This window comes from Sorex fumeus, unplaced genomic scaffold (genome assembly GCF_029834395.1).
Source record: "Sorex fumeus unplaced genomic scaffold, SorFum_2.1 ptg000044l, whole genome shotgun sequence".
In the NCBI taxonomy this organism is placed as follows: domain Eukaryota; kingdom Metazoa; phylum Chordata; class Mammalia; order Eulipotyphla; family Soricidae; genus Sorex; species Sorex fumeus.
In genome coordinates, this window is record NW_026606101.1 from 8,267,621 (window position 1) to 8,287,447 (window position 19,827).

Here is a 19,827-nt window from a genome sequence, read left to right on the forward strand (position 1 = left end):
CTAAATGTAGGAGTACTGATATTTATTCAGCCATTGATTAAGCTGATTGAATAGGGCGTGAAGGTCACATTACCTTTTTAAAAAATGATTATTTAAGTTTTTAATTGACTATCCATGCGATAGACCGTTGTACAAAGCTGTTCATAATTGGGGTTCAGTCATACAGTGATCCAGCACCCATTCTTCCACCAGTGTACATTTCCCACCACCAATGTCCCCTGTTTCTCTCCCACCATCCCCCAACACCCCACCCCCTCACCCCAGCCCCCTTTATGGGAGGCACTTTCTTGCTCTTTTTCTCCTCTTCCTTTTGTGCATTATGGTTTGCAAATGCTACGAGATCATGGTGTTTGTTCAGGGCATTCGGTATTTTTCTCGGCTGGTATACGGCTGGAGTAGCTTTTCAACTTGGGTGACTGCTTTGGGGTGTGGATGTGACTGCCGAGGCTTCTGGAAGTACGGGGAGGTGAGGGAAGGTAGCCCATCTTGACCCCAAGAAAGCCTGGATATTTCAGTCACAAAACCCACATACCCAAACTATCAAGATTATATCTTGGTGATGGGGCTGGAGCGATAGCACAGCGGGTAGGGCGTTTGCCTTGCATGCAGCCAACCTGGGTTTGATCGCCCGCATCCCATATGGTCCCCTGAGCATGGCCAGGAGTAATTCCTGAGTGCAGAGCCAGGAGTAACCCCTGAGCATCACCAGGTGTGATCCAAAAAGCCAATAAAAAAAAAATAAAATAAAAGATTCATATCTTGGTGAGGTCCATTCTGAGATGGTGGAGTCAGACCAGGGGTGTGGTCACAATTTTGAATTGTGGAAGCAAGCAGCTACTAGGGGCTCTGCTTGGGCCAACCCACACTCCTCCGATTTACCCTGGTATGTTCAGCAATGTGCAGGTCCAAGATTAACTGGCTTTTGATCTCTTTCGAGATTTATTTATGGGTCTCTGAAATAAGTCCAAAAAATGAACTTGTATAGCTGAGCTGGAGGTGGTTTGTGGGCATGGCTCCCACATACCTAACTTTTGTTCATTTAATTTCTTGATAAACTTTACCCCAAGGTGTTGGGTCAAGCCAAAGGCACAACAGCAATTTGGAGGTATCGGGAAGCCTGAAAGCATCATCAGGCTGCTGATGCACTCACCCCGCAGATACAGGTTGACCTCCTGGTGGCACCATATCCCCATGGCTGGGCATCTTGACCCCCATGTTACACATGCAGCTGGGCAGTCCCCAAGTTCCTGACCACAGAATCCTCCAGAAACAATGAATGTTCATCACTGACTTCACTGCTGATGTGGGGTCATTTGTTAAACTGCAGTCTTGTAGGCCTTCGTGAGCTGGTTAGGAGGAGTGAGACTGTTTAAGCCACGTGGATGGGTGCAGCCCCCTATGGACTGGTCAGGGATGTCCAGCACTCCCCCACACTCCCCCCGCTGGGCCTTGCTGGCCTCTTCTCCTCCTCAGGGCTGAACCAGCTGCTTCCATCCTTCCGTCCCTGTGGCCCTTGAGCCAGCAATGCTGGGGGTGAACAGGGTCATACCAGAGGTTCTGAGGGGTCACCAGGGCTCCATCCGGAGCACCTGGGGACCAAGGTCGAGTGCAGGGCCTCAGCCCTCATGTGCTCCAGCCCGCCCTGCCTTTCCCAGCCCAGGAACTTTCTTCTTGCCTCCCGTTTTGGACTCCGGCATGACTGAATTGCTTTTGATTGCTCACGTAGGCCCCTGCTCCTCCCCCTCTCCCCCCACCAAGGCCCTGCACATGCTGCTCCACTGGCCTGTGGGACCCTTCCTCCTTTGCCTAGATATTACCTGCACCTCCTTTAAGAGTGCCTCCTCCAGGCAGCCTTCCCCAGTTTCTCTGCCAATGCCCAGACTTAAGTAACCCGCTCTGGAGCTCTTGCAGTATCCCGGGCATCTGAGTCATTGTGCTTCTCTTTGAGCTTTTCAAGAACCCATTTGATGGCCTGTTTTGAGTATCTTGCGGACAAACCTGCTCTCTGGCTAATCCCTGGCATCGCGCAGGGTGGAGTCAGGGCGGGGTGAATGTTTGGAGGGAGGAAGGAGGCGGGCAGGAAGTGGCTGGCTTGGATTGAACCCTGAATCTCACCCTGTGACCCTGAGCAGGTCCTTGTCCCTCTCTCCAGAGCCTGATTTCACTCGTCTGCATAACGAGGCCCTCGGCCCCCTGCTGTGTTTATTCACCCGGCAGCTTCCTGTCCTGGCAGAGGGGACACCTGCAGCCTGTGCAGCTGGACGCTGGACTTGGGGCCCCTCTGAGCTCTGCAGCCCCGAGATTTTGCTTTGATGAGGGGCGGCGGGGAGGGAGAGGAGGGACACTTGAGGACCCCCGGGGTGGGGGACACAGGCAGGAAGAGAGTCCCATGAGGGCTGCAGGCAGAAATGGGGTTATGGGGGGGGCGGGGACTCGAGCCCAGCTGCACCAGACAATCCAGCCCTTTCATGGCCAGCTCACGGCCGCGGGATGACCCCCTCTCGGGCCCCCCTCCCTGAGCCCTCCCGCCCTGGTCTGCTCCCAACCCCACAGCTCCCTCCTTTGGCTTACACTCTCCGGAACTTTCAGCCCAGAAATAGGCATCGAGTGTCCTTGGTGGTCGCAGACCACAGAAGGGAAGGCACCCCGGCTGTGAGAAAGGAGGAAGAGGAACCCCGTGTTTGGGGGCAGTTCGGTGTCGAGACTCCCAGGCGTGGGGGTGAATCAGACCAGGCCCCAGACTTGGAGGGACTATGGATGGGGGAGCCCCGCTTCCTTTTGTAACTTAGACACTCCTAGTGATGTGAGGAACCCTCTCCCTAAGCTCTCTGAACTCTCCTTGCCTTCTCCATAAATGGGCACCCCCTGTCCCCAACAAACCGGGATGTGTGGGTAGATCCCTGGGCTCATGAGTCATTGGGTTTGAATCCTGACTCTGCCATCCGTGTGCTATATGGCCTTGGAGAAGCTGTTGGCCTCTTTGGGCACCTTCGCAAAGCAGGTGAGGGATCATTTATGCCAGTGCTTGGCTGCTGAGAGCATCACTCCTGGCCTGGAAGGATGGAGGAGGATTGTTGGACAGATGGATGGATGGATGGATGGATGGATGGATGGATGGATGAATGGATGGATGGGTCTAAGTCAACCTGTCACTCTGTTGCTGTTCTCCACCAGACACATGGCTTGCTCTTGACCTCTGTTGGCAGCTGAGACAGGTCAGGGTTCACCTTGTCAGAATTCCCCACTATAAAGCTACTCTCAGGGTCCCAGCCCCCACCCTGTGTTCTCTGGGAGCCAGACACTGAGGGTCCCGGCTTCGGACCAGGAGTGAAGCTCTCGGCAGCCAAGCGCCAGATGATCTGAGAGTCTACTCTGGAGATGTGTCATTTCTCCTCCTTATTTATTTATTCTCCCCTTTATTCACGCAAGTTAGCACTTTATTTTCTCACACAGATTGTTGCAGCTCTGGTCACCAGCAGAGGCCCCGCCACCCATGCCTGGCGCATGCTAATGGGCTGGTGACTTGTTAGCACCTCTTGCTTTCTGGCATGACAGGAAAAGTTGGCTTTCCTTGTCCCTAGCCCGAGTCAGCATTTTCTCCATGGGTCCCTGCGTGCTTATACTAGAGCATGGTTTCGAGAACCTGGTATGGGAGCAAGGGGTGTCCACTGGTCCTGGGCCCCCCTGATTCTCTGTGTCCTCAGTTGATGGGTCCAGGAAGCTTCCTGTGCATTCACTGATTCTGTGTGGTGACACCTCACCTCTCTATCAATCTACTGTCCAGTTGCATCTGTGTTCCGTTAAGTTAAGCACACATTCCTACAGCCTCCAGATCTAATTCAGGACTACATGGAGCTTCTTAGCCCCATATCTGTCCAGAGACTTCACTTCAACAGAGAGAAACCCACACCCTTCTTTTTCATCCAAATGGGCTATTCGGAGTCCCTTTAAGTTGGCTGTCCTCAATGGGTTTTCAACATTCTTTCCCTTCCTTCCTTCCTTCCTTCCTTCCTTCCTTCCTTTCTTGGTTTGTGGGCCACACCTGGTGGTGCTCAGGGCCTACTCCTGGCTCTGTGTGCAGGGATCACTCCTAATGGGCTCAGGGGACCATATGGAGTGCCAGGGATTGAACCTGGGTTGACTGCATGCGAAGCAAATGCCCTATCTGCCGCACTATCTCTCTGCCTCCCCGTCTTCATCATTCTTTGAAAGTTGCCTTGCTTTCTGACATGAGGTATTTCAAGTTTTTATACCAGTCCCACCTCAGCCATTTCTTAAGGGATTAGGGGAACAATGTCTAGACATCAAGATCTGGACATCCAGGGAGCTAAATGCCATGGTTCTTTGGTCTTAGCAGTGCATTTGTGTGTCAAAGTGTGAGTTCCTGCTAATGTCTGCCATGAAAACTTATAGCTACAGATTCTCCCCACCTCCTGCTTCCTATTTTTAACTTCCTTTGCCCATAATAAGAACTCACCTCCCCAAATACTCGACAAAAATATTCATTTCTTTGATCTCACCCACACAGATATGGTGGCTTCAGAATTCAAGTGCCAGGAGTCCCACAGTTATAACCTCTGTTATGCACTATTAATTAGAATTCAGGATTTCTTTGTAGTCTTTTCCTTAGACTACATCCCACTAAAAGGGTCCTGGAGACCAAGTCCTGTGGTCAAAGTTATTTGAATTAATTATCTTCTTTGTGCTTCTTAATATTACTCATTTGGCATGGAGTGAAGCTAATCCCTTACCTTCGTTTTTAGGTTTGAGGCTTAGATTTTCATTTCTTAATTTAATTTTGAAAATACAAAATGTTTACCTAGCTCAAGAGTCCAAACCCTATAAAACTGAAATTTTTATAGGGAAATCTCACACCCATCTTTCTCCTCTATTGCCTTCTCACTCTCTCTTTATGAAAAACCATTTTCAAGAGAGTTCTGGTTTATCCTTCCTGGGTTTTTTATTAGCATGAATAAATAAATAAGTGCATACATAAATAAGGGAGTGTTTTCAATCTTTACCTTATGTGAAAGGTAGCACACTCTGTGTAGTGCTTTGCACTTGCTGAAGTTATACTTTAGCTTAAAAATCCGTGTCAGTCCCTCCTCAGAGGTCAAGCCACATGCTGTTCCCTGCTGTGGCACTAGTGTGTCATGCAGCCATTTACCTCTGCCAAAATGCCATCTGGGAATGCCAACACTTGTTTCGCAACAGTGATTGGCTTCTCAAACACAACAAACTATGCTTCCATGAAGAACCTTGCACAGATGCTTTTTTTGAAGGTCCAAGGAGGTCCCAGAGACTCCCATCCATGATTCTCAGTCAACTGGGCCGGTGGTTTTAACTTCCAAGGATGAAATACTACAGGGACTCTGAGGCCCAGACATTCCTGGGCCACCCCAGCAGGGCCAGGAACCTCCAGAGCTGCACCCAGAGATGCTCAGGGAATCACGTGGTTCAGGGGATCACTCAGCTCAGGTGATGCCAGGCATGTATCTTAAGCTTGGTCTCAAACCTTGTGGGGAAACTTTTTGTATCTTTGTGGCATTGCATTTTCAGGATAACTCCTAAAAGTAAAAAATCCTGTGCAGACAAGTACAGTCTATGCCATTCTATTGGACGTTATCAAACTCTTGAATGCCATGTTAACACGTGGCATTCCCAGCCATGGCACAGAACAGTGCCCTTTTGCTTGAAACCTCCCCCAGGTGCATTGTCAAGCGTTTGAATAGTTTGTCCATTGGGTGGATGAGAAATGGGACTTCAGTGCAGTTTGATTTGCATGAGAATTCTCTTCTGCATCAGGCACGTTTGCCGGTAGTTTCCCCAGAGCACGTGCTGGGTTCTTCTGAACAACCCTGGCTGACTGATCTCAGCTCGACCCAGCCTCAGGGGTGGTTGGTATTGGCGGCTCCCCAGCTCATTCCCTGTGATTCGAGGGGCCAGTGGGGTCTCAACAGAGAATCTCAGCTCCTCATCTCCTTGTCTGGATCCTGAAGGCCACTGACCCTCCCCAGAAACCAAGAAGCCGAGGGAGCAACTGCTCCTTCCACAGACAAAGAAGTGTCTGAGAGAGGAGGGTGAGTCAGCCTCGGAGAAATGCAGAAGTCCTGACCCCCTATGACAGCGGGGGGGCAGCTGGGCCAGTGAATGATAGAGAGGGGCTCAAGGGGGCCGGGAGGGACTAGGGTGGGACTGCTGTTGGAGGAAGCTGGATCCGGAGACACCGGACAGCTCGCTTCCTCAGGATGACTCACCTGACCTCTTGCTAATTTCTCAGTCTTGATGCTCCTTGCTGATGTCTTCCCTCCCTGGCTGTCTGAGAGATATGTTTAAAATTTAGAGATTGACAATCACACCTCCATGCTGTAAAATTATTCTTCTCCAGGAGATAAGCTTAGCTGGAATTTCACCTCCATTGACTTTTCAAGTAGAATACCTCCCTACCTAAAATACTCTATGGATATACCCACCCACTCGTCTATGATCCATCCATCCATCCATCCATCCATCCATCCATCCATTCATCCATCCATATGTCTATCTATCGACCCATCCATCCACCCTTCTGTCCATCCATCTATCCACCCACTCATCTCTCTTATTTTTCTATTGATGTCTGATAATTTGCTTTCCCACTCAGAAACTGAAACACTTATTCTTTCTTAGTTGTTGTGAATTGGGCAGCTGCCTGGCTGAGTGAACTAATTAGGGGTCTCTTATGAAGTTGCAGTCAAGTCATTGCTGGCCCTGCTGACATCTGAAGACTTGACTGGGCCGCAGGTATATATCCCAGAGCACTTGTCACGTGGCCAGGGAGTCGGTGTGGCTGTTGGCACACATCATCCGACTCTTTGGGCATCCAACAATATGGTGGCTGAGCCCAGGTGGAAACCACAATGTCTTTGGGACTGAGGTTCAGAAGTCATAGACACTCCCCTCTTCCACATTTCAGCCTTTGAGAGTGAGTCTTTAAATCCAGTCTGTTTTGGGAAGAGAGGTGGATTAAGAAATTTACATGAGCTGGGGAGACAGTCCAGGGGTTGGGGCATGTATTTTGCATGCAGCTGACCCTAGCGTGATCCCCAGCACCACAGGTTCCACAAACATCACTGAGCGCCAACTGAGGTGCAGTTGGTGGCTATGATGGTCCGTAGAGCTGCAGGGTTCAGACATCACTTTACCCTCAGGCCCTCACACAGAGTCGCCATGTAGTTGGCCGAGAATTTCTGGGAGTGCTCTCCCGATCTCCTGAGCACTGCCCGGCAGTGCCACCGCCATCCCAAAAGGACTTTGGGGATACGTTTCAAAATCACCACCTTATGTTCGGAGGACCCTCCCAGGATGAGAGATACATGCTGAAAATAGACTATAGACTGAACATAATAGCCACTCAATGCCTCTTTTGCAAACCACAGCACCCAAAAGGAGAGAGAGAACAAAAGAGAATGCCCTCCCACAGGGGTGGGGTGGAATGGGGGGTGGTGGTGGAAGGGATGCTGGGAGCATTGGAGGTGGGGAATGGGCACCGGTGGAGGGATGGGTACTCAATCATTGTATAACTGAAACCCAAGCACAAAAATTTGTAAGATCAACAACTGTACCACATGGAGTTTCACTAATAAAAAATGTTAAAAAAATAAAAATAAGGAAGGTAAGGTAAGGTAAAGGCCCTCCCGTCGTTCATCGATTTGCTCGAGCGGGCCCAGTAACGTCTCCATTGGAGATTTTGTAGTTACTGTGTTTGGCATATCGAATACATCACGGGTGGCTTGCCAGGCTCTGCCAAGTGGGCGAGATACTCTCGGTAGCTTGCCGGGCTCTCCGAGAGGGGCGGAGGAATCGAACTCGGGTCGGCCATTTTGGCTGCGTGCAAGGCAAATGCCCTACCCGCTGTGCCATCGAACACTAACTCTGTATGTACTGTTTTGCTTTTATATAAACTAGGTTCATTCGCAGTATGAAAAATAAGGAAAGAAAAATAAATAAATAAATAAATAAATAAATAAAATCACCACCTTATCCTTCCACCTAGCTAACAGACACTTCTTGAGCACCTGACGTGACTGTCCCTGAGACATCCCTGAGTCAGGATCCTGGATGGGTTAGAGGAGCAGAGAGTCTAGATTCTGGGGTGCAATCCCAGTGCCTGCGGACCCAAGAAGTCACATGACTAAGTACAGCAAGCCAGGTGGACACACTGAGCTGGAGAAAATGTATGTGGGCGTAGAAGGCATATAAGCTGGCTTCCTTGCTCCCTATGTTTAGATACGGACAACTAACCTGGTTTTGTTGGATTATGTTTGCTTGCTTTGACCCCTACATCTCTCTCTCTCTCTCTCTCTCTCTCTCTCTCTCTCTCTCTCTCTCTCTCTCTCTCTCTCTCCCTCTGCACCTGGGACCTTGGACACATGCAGAAATGGCTTTTAATCACCCCTGCTTCCATGCATGCAGTTTTTTGTTTGTTTATCACTGGGAATGTCTTTTCATCCTGGGAGAACTTCTGTTCCTCCTTCATGACCCAGGTGCAATGTCCTTTCCTCCAGGACCCCTTTGGTCACCCTCCAGGGGTGGTCCCCTTCTCTCTGCCCCCGTGACTGCATCCACAGCCCCATGTTGCACGTCTGCCTTCTCTGCTGTGTGTGTTGCAGGGAGGGAAGGGGGACATAGGGGACAGAGAATACAGGAGCTGTGGGGAGGAGGAAGCCACATCAGTTCGGACACCTGGCAGCACTCCCCTGGGCAGCTGGTCCTGGTAGGACAAGCAAGATTTGTAGAAAGGGGGCCCTGGGGGCAGAGCAAGCGGATGACCAAAACCACAGCAGGAAAGTGTGGGTGGCACATGGGTGGTGCCTGACGCTGGCAGGTCCCAGGTCCTTCCGCCTTAGACCTCCCACCCAGCTGTCCACCTCCCAGAAGGTGAGGGGGGGCAAGTGTGCCGGCTCCAAAGAGCTCCCATCAGCAGGGGATAGTCAGGGCCGGGGAGACGGCTGGAACAAGAAACCCCAGTTCCGGTTGAGTCACTGATGGAGTCTGTCCCACGAAAACAAGAGAGGGCTGAACTGGGAGGAAAAGAGGAAGCCCAGGGCGGCAGGACCCACCCAGGGGAGCAGGGCCACCTTGGGGCTAAGTCGTCCTCTGGCTTCTGTCTCTTGGTTTCCACCGTCCTCGCTGCTCCTCCAGCTCCCCAGACAGCCCCCTGTTCTCTTCTACCATCTCCTCCACCCCAGCTGCTAGAGGAATCTTTTAAAAAAACAAAGCAAAGGAATCCGATCATGTTACTCCCTCCCCACTGTCTCCCTGGCGCCTTGTGACTCGGAGAACAGTCAGAGCCTGGGATCGATCTGGACCCGCCGAGCCTCGCCCACGCCTCCCCCTTGGCTCCCAGCGGCCCCTCCCTCCAACGCTTGACAGTCTCCAGGCTGCTCTCCAACCACGGGGATGTCCCAGATGCTGTTTGGGGGACTTAATGCTTTTCCCCGACTTAATGCTTTTCCTCAGGTCTCAGCTTCATGACAGCCCTTTCAGGCTCATGGAAGTGACTGGATTTCTTGGATCTGTGATCTGGTTTTCTGCTCACGGAGGTATTGAGATGTGCACGATGCATTGATGCATTCATTCATCATTGAGATCTCATCACCTGTGACACTATGAGCCACCTGAGGGCAGGGGCTCTGTCTGCTGGGCTCACCTGGGGACCGACACCCAGCACTCTGTCCTGGGCATGGGGTGGGGATTGAGGAACACATCTCAGATTCTCTGTCCCTTGTAATACATGACAAATGAGATTGACTGTTCCCCACAACAGGCAGAGTGGGGAGGCGAAGCAGGGGTCATCGGCTCCATGCTACCGCTGGGAAAACTGAGGCTCAGGAGTGTTATATGGAGTTGAATGCTTCAGATACATGGTCATGTTGTATGCTTGCTCCCGAAGGGAGGGCTGAGTGGCATGGTCCATGATGTATGCAATGCTTTAAACCTACTCATGGTAAGGGTCATTAGGGGGTGTGTTCCAAGTCTGTGTCCAGAGTACATGTCTTCCTTAATGCAATCTTATGACGTGTGTGTGTGTGTGTGTGTGTGTGTGTGTGTGTGTTGGTGTTGAGGATCAAACTCAGGGCCTCACTCATGAAAGGCTCTACTGCCAAGCCACCTTTCCCAGCGTAAGGAAAGCTCATCCGTCTTCCTCATTTCAGACTGCACATCGCAAGCAAGCACCTTCTCCAAGACAAAGCACCGTCCTTGATAGCAGCTTCCTGGGCTCTATGTTAAGGAGGGGTCTGAGGCTGCTTCTAGGTGCCACAGGAAGTTCTGTGATTGACTCTTGATGTCTACCATGGGTAGGAGAGGATATGCACATATTCTCAGTATTTTCTCAGTATCCTTTTCGAAGGAGCAAGTACATTTTTATTGCATAAAACAGTTTGAAATCCCATGACTTTGTGCCTGAATTAGACAACTCAAGTGAGCTGCCCCTGAACTTGCCATGTCCTGGGAAGCTCAGAAGCATCTTCAGAGCTGCTGTTTGCAAGGGGCCATACTCCAGGCACTGTTTTAAGCACTTTCAGTGCATTATCTTAGTGGATTTTCACAAAGTCATGCAAAGAGAGTCACGCAAACACCTTCCTTTTGTGCTGAGGGAACTATGGCACCAGAGGAAAGAGTAAGTAAGTAAGTAGCAGAACCCTCTTCCTTGGTGCTTCTCTATTTCCTCCACCTCCACCCTTTGTAAGGCTAGTTATTTCTCAAAACCTAGAGCAGAGATTGGAGCATGATTCGTAAATGATATTCGTTTACCAAAGAGAAAGGAAATGAATACTTGAGCAGTCTTTGGAAAATCCTCTGGAAATTCCCCAGAGATGAATTTGGTCCAATCCAATAGTTAAGCCTGTGTATTTGGAAGTTGATTTCACAACCATTGGCCCAAAACATTTTTTTTATTTTTTATTTATTTTTTTAAAATTTTTTGGGTCACACCCAGCGATGCACAGGGGTTACTCCTGGCTCTGCACTCAGGGGTTACTCCTGGAGGTGCTCAGGGGACCATATGGGATACTGGGAATCGAACCCAGGTTGGCCACGTGCAAGGCAAACGCCCTACCCGCTGTGCTATTGCTCCAGCCCCTCAAACATTTTTTTAAAAAACTACCATTTTATGTGTTGTAGGATAATTCTGCTGTGTACCAGACACATTCAAAACATTTTACATTCATGAACTTATTAAACACCACCATAGTGTTATGAGGAAGTCAATATTATTCTGTCCTACAAAAGATGATTCAGAGACTTGGAGAAGTGAGCACACAGCATGGGGCTAACCCAAACAAAGACATAAGCTTGTGCCCACATGCGTGGTGTGTGTGTGTGTGTGTGTGTGTGTGTGTGTTTATTGGGTCATATGTAGAGTTGTGCCACGTCAGAAAGAGTATTTTTTGGAAAAAATATATGGAAATAAAGGAGCTAAGGATGGGGTGGGCTGAGCACTTATGTAGAAACCATTTCAGGCTGTTTCCACCCTTTGCATGGAGCCAGCCATGGGTGTTCAGGGGCTATTCTCTATGCTCAGAAGTGACCCTGACAGTGCTCAAGGACCATGTGCCATGTCAGGGATCAAACTACAGGGCAAGAAGTAATACACCTCAACCCTGTATTACTGCTCTTGCCCCCATTGCTCTCTCTGCCCACTTCTCTCTCTCTCTCCACTAATGCAGAGCGTGCATTAGCCAAGGGTAGAATCTCATGCTGTTCCATGTCTGATGAATAAACAGGAGAGTCCCAGAGTCCTGCAGCCGGAAGTCATCTGGTTTCTAATGCCACTCCAAAGCCAAGGAGCCATGGCTGGCCCAAGGTCACTGCACCAGTCATGACTCAGAAAAATCCAGACTAGCAAACAGTCCCCGCATCTCTAAGCTTTGAATCTGACATACAGTGGGACTGGGTGTGATAGTCATGGGGGAAAGATGTGGGGGTGAAATATTGACTTCTTGGGGGGTGGAGCAATAGCACAGTGGGTAGGGCGTTTGCCTTGCACGCGGCCGACCCGGGTTTGATTCCCAGCACCCCATATGGTCCTCTGAGCAATGTCAGGAGTGATTTCTGAGTGCAGAGCCAGGAGTAACCCCTGAGCATCACCGGGTGTGACCCCCCAAAAAAATTTAAAAAAAAGAAATATTGACTTCTTATATTCAAATTCACATCCCCAACCCCATTACCACCACCAAAAACATCACTAGTATCACCACTACCACCATCACCACCATCACCATCACCACCACCAATATCACCACCACCACCATCACCACCATTACTATGATCACTGCCATCATTACCACCACCACCATCACCACCATCATCATCAGCACCACCACCGTCATTATCATCACCTCTGCCACCATCATCAGCACCACCCTCAGGACCAGCAGCATCAGCACCATCTCGGTTCTACAGATGAGGAAACAGAAGCTAAAGACCTTTCCTAGTCTGCCCTAATCCCCAGACACGATAATGAGGCTGGGGCTCTAACGGGTTTGTTGCAAGAGTCTGTCTAGCTCTGCCCTGGGTCCCTTACTCCTGGCGGTGGACAGCGGGGCGAGTGTGTGTGAGGGCCCGTGGTTCAGGGAAGTGCGTCGGGACGGGACAGCGAGTCTTGGCAGCCGAGTCGCCCTGGCCGGGAGGGGGGCGCCTGGTTCTCATCACGCGCGGCGGGCGGGCGGGCGGGGCGCGGCCGACACAAAGGGGAGCCGCGGCCGACCCGGGCGGGGTCCCGGCGCCCCGCCCCCCACCCCCCCCCCCCGCGGCCACCCCTCAGCGCCGCCTCTGCCTCTGGTCTCTCACTGTCTGCAGTCCCGCCGCGCGCTCTGCGCACCCCTTGGTCGGTGCCCCGGGCCAGCGCGCCCCGGCGCGAGCCAGGCGGGACTGCGCCCCGAGACCCGCACGGACCGACCTACAGACTCCAGACGGAGCCTGGACCCCTGGACAGGAGCCAGGCCCTGCATCACCATGGTAATGCCTGCAAAGGCTTTGCCCCTGGGCGCCTGGCTCTGCACCCTAGGCGGGGCGCAGCGGGAGTGGGGGAGCTGGCAAAGGGCCGGTCCACACCAGCGGGGCTGGAGGCAGGGTCCCTTCTCTGCTCTCTCTCCTCTCTGTCCACCACGGAGGTCGCGCAGGGAGCGTCTGTCTTTGCTGTCTTTGCGTCTCAACTTTGCTGTTGGGAGCCCCCCTCCCCGGTCCGGAGTGGAGCTGGAGACACAGCACGTGGGCCTGGCACTGAATTTGGGATTGGGCTGGAGGGTCAGCTAGGACAGGGCACCAGAGGGGCATAGGGGCTCAAGTCCCCTCTCTTGCAGTCGCGTATGGAAGGTTAGAGGGGCGCAGTGGGCAGAAGGGAGTTGTTCAAGAGAACTCAGGGTGCTTTTGCTGTTTTTGACTCAAGACTGGAAATTCATGGTCCTGACTTAAGGTGCTGGCTTAGGAGTTGGGTGGGGGCATGAGGCTAGGGGAAGGGGATAAGGGAGGGCAAGGCCCCTCCCCTCCACCCCTTTCCATGATTTCCAGGCTGGAGATGCCCTAGGAGGTGTGTGTGTGTATGTGTGTGTGTGTCTGTGTGCGTGTGCATGTGCGTGCATGCGTGTGCGTGTGTGTGTGTGTGTGTGTGTGTGTGTGTGCAAGCAGTATCTAGGCATGGGGAATTAAGAAAAGTTAGTTTGGGGGAATTCCCGCTCCCCAGAGGCCCCAGAGCTGGGGTGGATTCACCAGCCTGACTGTGATTGGAGAAGGGCCCCGAGGACAAGGATGGGGCTGTCACAGGTGCCTCTACTCTGCCCTGGCAGCTCTGCAGGGGCTTCCATGCCTGTCCACGCAGATCCAGATCCACTAGGCACGCCCAACTTGCTCCCGCTGACTCACCTCTAATGCCGGAACCCTGTCCTCCTACTCCCTGTTGTCGGGGACAGACCAGCAGACGAGCCCCAGGACAGGCTCCACACACTGGGCTGTCTTTTGGATCCACTGCATAGCAATCCCAGGCACTCTCCAGAGGCTCAGGCAAGGCGCGTCCACCCTGGCAGTGACCCTGCAGGTATTCCCACCCCCAGGCACCTGGGGGTTTGGGAAGTAGGGGGTGAGGATGGTCTGAACCCTGGAAAAGCACCCAGCTGTCCCAGCCAGCCTAGAGGCACCCAGTGTTTGCCAACTTCCTTGGTTTCAGGGCCAACTCTGTGATTTAGAATTTGGAATCTGAGAGACCCTCGGGTCAAGGGTCAGGCACGCACAGCCTCTCTGAGAGGTAGAGAGAATCATTCCTGCGTTGTCTTTAGATATTAAAGCTTGGGTCAGAGAGATAATACAGGAATTAAAGTGAGTGTCTTGCACATCACCAGCCCTGTTTAAGCCCCCGGAACCACATATGGGTCCTTGAGCACTGCCAGGAGTGAGTCCTGAGCGCAGAACCAATAGTGAGCCCTGAGCCAGTCAGAAGGTGGTAGTTGAAAATGGACTCACTCTGGACAAGAACTGAGTCGTGAAAGTAGCTAAAGGGATACACATGATTATCTCTCAGTAACTATATTGCAAAGCATTTATTCCCAAAAGGAGAGAGAGAGAGAGAGAGAGAGAGAGAGAGAGAGAGAGAGAGAGAGAGAGAGAAAGTGCCTGCTAGAGAGACAGGCTAGGGGAGGTGGGCAGGTGGGGAGGGTGTGGCAGGAGAGAAACCAGTGACACTGATAAAGGGATGGGTATAGAAACATTGTATTGCTGAAACCCAATCATAAACAAACTTACAACTGTGTATCTCACGGTGATTCAATATAAAAAACTAATTTAAAAAGAATGGAAAGAGTGACCACAGAACCAGGAGAGAGCCCTGAGCACAGAGCCAGGAGTGAGCCCTGAGCACAGAGCCAGGAGTGAGCCCTGAGTACCTCTTGGCTTGACTCCAGACTCCTCCCACCCTGCTCCAAAACTGCATCCAATGGGGATAGAAGCACATTTTCCAATTCTGACTGCATGAGCCTGGTCGTGAACGATCTGGAGTCCTGGGATTATCTTTCAGATAATGGCTACAGTCCTGTGCTACCCACTGACATTTGGCTGGTGATGGAGCTGTAGATTGGGGGGGTCCCGAGAGTCTCTGTGGCTGACCAGGTGTGCTGTGGGCGTGTCCAACCCCGTCTGAGCTGGTCCATGCTCTGAGTTTTGTGGAAGGCCCCAGCTCCTCTCAAGAGGGGTCCTTTGTCATAACATATGGCTGTAGTGACGGCCCCAGGGGGCTTCAAGAGAAGCTGGCGTGGAGCCAGGGAGCCAAGACTTCTGTCTGCTGTCATTCCGAGGACTGGGTGTGAGGTCACTTCCTCTCTTCGGCTCTCTTGGTCTCCCAAATGGTGTTCAGGAGACCTGGGGTCTTTCCTAGTGGTTCTGAGCCAACTGGGCCAGTGCTTCCATGCAAGGACCAGAGGATGAGATGCTGGAGGTATTGGGGCCCCCTGTGCGGTTCAGAGGCACCCAGAGCCACACCTGCCAGTGCTCAGAGGACCACATGGTGCCCAGATCAACTGGGGTCTGCCGTGTGCAAAGCCAACATCCTAAGCCTCTTGCGTGCTACCTCCCGGGCTCCTGGAGGGCCTTTTCTTAGGTCAACTGTGCATTTGCCTTCCTGCCTTCCCACAGTGGGCTGCTGTGGGCCCTCTCCCCGCTTTGAGAATGGGTTGAAACTGGTTTAACTGCCCAGCATCACTGTATGGAGGCTCCCCTTGGCGCCTCCTGTGTGCCAGGGCACAGCTCTGGGGAGAGGTGTGTTCACCTCAGTGCTGCCGTCGGAGGGAAAGGCAGCCCCAGGTGGGGCGTGCTGACCTGGCAGGAGGCGGTCTCCCTGTCCTGGAAGCAGCTCATCAAGGTCCTGCTCAGAGCAGAGAGGCAGCTGGGAAGCCCTGGTCCTGAGAGGGGTGCACGGGGTCTTGATGGAGAGGCTTTCATCATCCATATGAACATTTTGTTTCTTTCATTCTATCCTTTCCTTTATTTTTTGGTTAACAGGGCTACACCCGGCAGTGTGGGGGGCAGGGGTGAGGCTAGTTCTGGGTGCGTAGGGGGTCACATCCTGGAAGCGCAGTGTTTGTGCACAGGAGACCCCTGATCCCCACATGTGAAACCAATACACTAGCCCTTCAACATCTCTCCAGTCCATAGGTGAACACTTAGAGGGTGACGGTGACCGAGTGTCAGGACCTGGTAAGAGCATTTAGTAAGCAACCAGGGTGTCTGAACAGCAAGAGAAACTCCCAGATGCAGCATCAGGGGGTCTAATGGAAAGGGGGAAAGATCCTGTGGGCAGAGGCTGAGAGGTCAGCTGGGCCAGAGAGAACCACTGAACCAGTGGGGAGCCCCTGTTGGGGGGACAGCAACAACTGGACCTGTGCATGAAGAGAGCCAGAGGTGCCCGGGAGCAAGGCCTGTTGGTAGAGTGGCCAGGAGGGGTGGAAGAGTGAGCGGAGCGGAGCGTTGGTTCCTCACTCCCGCAGCTGGGAGAGCTGATGGGAGAATGTCTGGAAGGGCCTCGCAGCGCACTTGGGCCCGACTTCTCAGCATCCTGGACCATGGACTGGGAGGGAGGCAAGTGGACAGAGGGGAAGGGCCAACACAAACTCATGGCAGAGAGGTTCGGCCAGCTCACGGTCCCACAAGGGCACACCAGCCTGGTCTGGACTTGAACGTGGGTCTCCCGATGCCAACTGGCCTCTCAGCTCAGGTTTTATTTTTCCACTCCTGGAAGGATATTTTTTTTAATTTTTGATTTTTAATAAGGAGCCAATTCTCACTCATACCTCCACCCACACAAAAGTAAAAAAAAAATTTTTTTCAAGTAGAAGTTCTTATTGGCCACGTGCAGAAGCTTCCTGGCAGGCGGCTGCAAGACACTGGCTTTAGAATCTCCAGCCTGGACATGCCCAGGAGGGGCATAGCCGACACCTACCCCCCCAACACACACGCGCACACTCACACACACACATTCCTTATAAACCTGGTGGGGAGGTGCGACCCCCACATTGCTGCCTCTCAGCCTGAAAGTGGGGTGTGGCCACACTAAAACATTCAGTAGGAAGGGTAAGAGGAGAGTTCAGAGGTCAGGGGTGCAGAGGTCACTGGAGTTCCTGCCCTAACACCTCTGGGGGAAGCCCCGGTGCCATCAGGGGAAACCGTGGGTGGGTAAAACTATGGGAGGCCCCAGCCCTACCAGACCTGGGAAATGATGCTTGGACAGGCCAGAGCATGAAACCAATGGTCCCACTGGATGGGGCTCACCTGAGACTGACCCCTGGCCTCCTGAGCACTGCCCAGGAGGCCCCATCACCCCTAAATTGGAAGGTTTTATTTATTTTTTATTAAAATATCTATATTTGGGGCAATGCTAGGTAAAGGCGACACTCAGTGGGAGCTGATGAAAGTGGGGGTGGTCCCCAGGCCCCCCCATTTTTTTCCGATGATGCCCTAGAGGCTGAGCTCAACTCCGGAGGACACTCACCCCGGCACAGAGGTGTTTGCTCTCTCTCACCTGTCCCCCAGAAGGGTCCTGCAGTGTGGGCAGCTGTGACCGCTGCTTTGGACTCTCTCGGGCCTGGGTCAGGGGTGCGAGGGCCTTAGCTATTTTCTTTCTTTCTTTCTTTCTTTCTTTCTTTCTTTCTTTCTTTTCTTTATCTCTTTCTTTCTTGTGGCTTGGGGGCTGTACCTCATGGTGCTCACAGGTTACTCCTGGCTCTGCACTCAGAAATCACTCCTGGTGGTGCTTGGGGACCATATGGGGTCTGGGGAATGGGAACCTGGGTCAGCTGAGTGCAAGCCAAATGCCCTACCCACTGTGCTGTCACTCTGGAACCTCAGCTTTCTTTTTTTTAATGGGGGTCAAATTGCTTACCAGAGCATCACTATTTATGTTTTAGGGAGGTTATGTGCTCAAACTACACCCACCATCCATGGGCCAATTCACCATCCCCCACAACATAGGACCCCATCAGCACCCCAGCCTGGGCCTCCTAAGCACAGCTGAGTGTAAGGTGTGCATTCACTGGACACCCATTGGTACCCTGGCGTTATTTCCTGGCAGACCACCTACGACCCATGTGAAAACATCCCGTGTTTGTCCTCCTCCTCATTCCGCACCTCCTGTTCCATCCAAGCTCATGGCATGTCTGTGTGTCAGGCCGTCATGCCTATGTGTCTCATCATCATGTCCTCCTCTTCACCGGGTAACCACATGAACTGATCCCAGCTAGGTCCCGACTATTCTTTGGAATCGAAGATTCTTGCAATCCCTACTAGAAGGGCCCTGGGAGACATTTGAGTCCAGTGCTCTCATTTCAGGGATGGGGAAACTGTGCTCAAGGTCACCCAGAAAGTCAGGAGCAGAACCCCACCTACCCGGGCATTTCTACTGCCTGGATAGCAAGGCGAAGGCAGCCCCCCCTGAGTGCTGCCCACATGCATCCTTCTCAGCCCTCTCTCTCCCCCAAACCGGAAGTGCTGAGACTTAAGTGATGCTAAAGTTTTTGTTTGTTTGTTTTGTTTTGTTTGCTTTTTGGGTCACATCCAGTGATGCTCATGGGGTTACTCCTGGCTCTGCACTTAGGAATTACTCCTGGCGGTGCTCGGAGGACCCTATGGGATGCTGGGAATCGAACCCGGGTTGGCTGCGTGCAAGGCAATTGCCCTACGCGCTGTGCTACCGCTCCAGCCCTGATGCTAAAGTTTTGACCTGTTGGAACAAATGGGTAAATCTGGGTCTTTAGCTCAGATCTCCAAAGACCCAACTAACAACATCTGGGGAGGCCATTTAAAAAGAGAACCAGCCTGACGTACTTACACATACCCACACCCCACATGCACAATCGCACTTTTATTCTCTGCATCCCCCTCCACCCCCCCCAACCCCAATTATAAAAGTTCCACAAAAGAACATTTGGAAAATCCAGCACGCTGGGTTTTTAAAAGTAAATTTAAAAGGTGCCTTATAAGCCCCCGCCACTCACATCCTCCAGGGGAACTGCAGTTAACACTTTCGCCCATGGCCTCTTGGCTTCCTCGCGGTTTTACACAGTGGACTGACTATTCGGGGATTTTTCTTTAAGCAGCATGTTCTCTAGCCAGAAGAACCATCTGCCATAGGAGGGGGTTGGGGGCTGTCTGGGAGGGACCCTCCTTGGGAGGTTGGCAGTCAGGGAAGTGGTTCTCGGGGGTTCACAGGGATGAAATTCAGCCACTCGTACACTTTATTATGTCTGTTACTTACGGTTACAGGACTGAGCGTCCTGGCCGTGACATTGAAACCCTCACACTGACGCCTCCTCCCGTGCCCAGAAGGAACCCTCGGAATGGACACTTCTGTGTCCTTCAGCACTGTCCGTGGTTCTGGGTGTCCATGCGATGGTCCCCGGAGTCCAGTCCTCCTCTGGACGTGGGTACAGGCTAGGGGCCCAGGCTGGGCTGGGGGCCTGGCCGGTCTCTGCTTCTTCCATCTCAGCCCTGACTGCCTCTGGCCTTGCTCCTTGCCTGGGAACAATTAAAGACCCAGCCAGGCGGCACTCACCAAGGAGAAATGGGAACGAGTCGATTGAGTTTCACGGAAATCATTTTGAGGGGCCCCCGTCTGGCCTGCGGGCTCTGGGTTGGTTTGGAGTGGCAAGTGGCCAGCTTCCTTCCTGCCACTGCCTGCCCCCCCCTCGCTGTGTGCCCCCCCACCCCGACCCTTATGAGCCCCTGGCGTGCAGGCCTGGAGCAGGTATCGTTCTGGCCAAGAACTCCAGCTCCCATTAACTTGGAACATTCGCCGTCTTTACCAGC

General features: G+C 52.3%; 1 protein-coding gene across 1 annotated transcript in view; it reads left to right on the forward strand.

The window, feature by feature from the left end:
- The first annotated feature begins 12,886 nt into the window (after nt 1–12,886).
- Nucleotides 12,887–19,827, forward strand: part of KIAA1755 (KIAA1755 ortholog) — a 42,249-nt gene continuing 35,308 nt past the window's right edge. Inside the window, exon 1 of the mRNA XM_056121903.1 lies at nt 12,887–13,002. Within this exon, the coding sequence (XP_055977878.1) occupies nt 13,000–13,002 (3 nt within the window). The 5' untranslated portion in view covers nt 12,887–12,999. The remainder of the gene's footprint in view (nt 13,003–19,827) is intronic.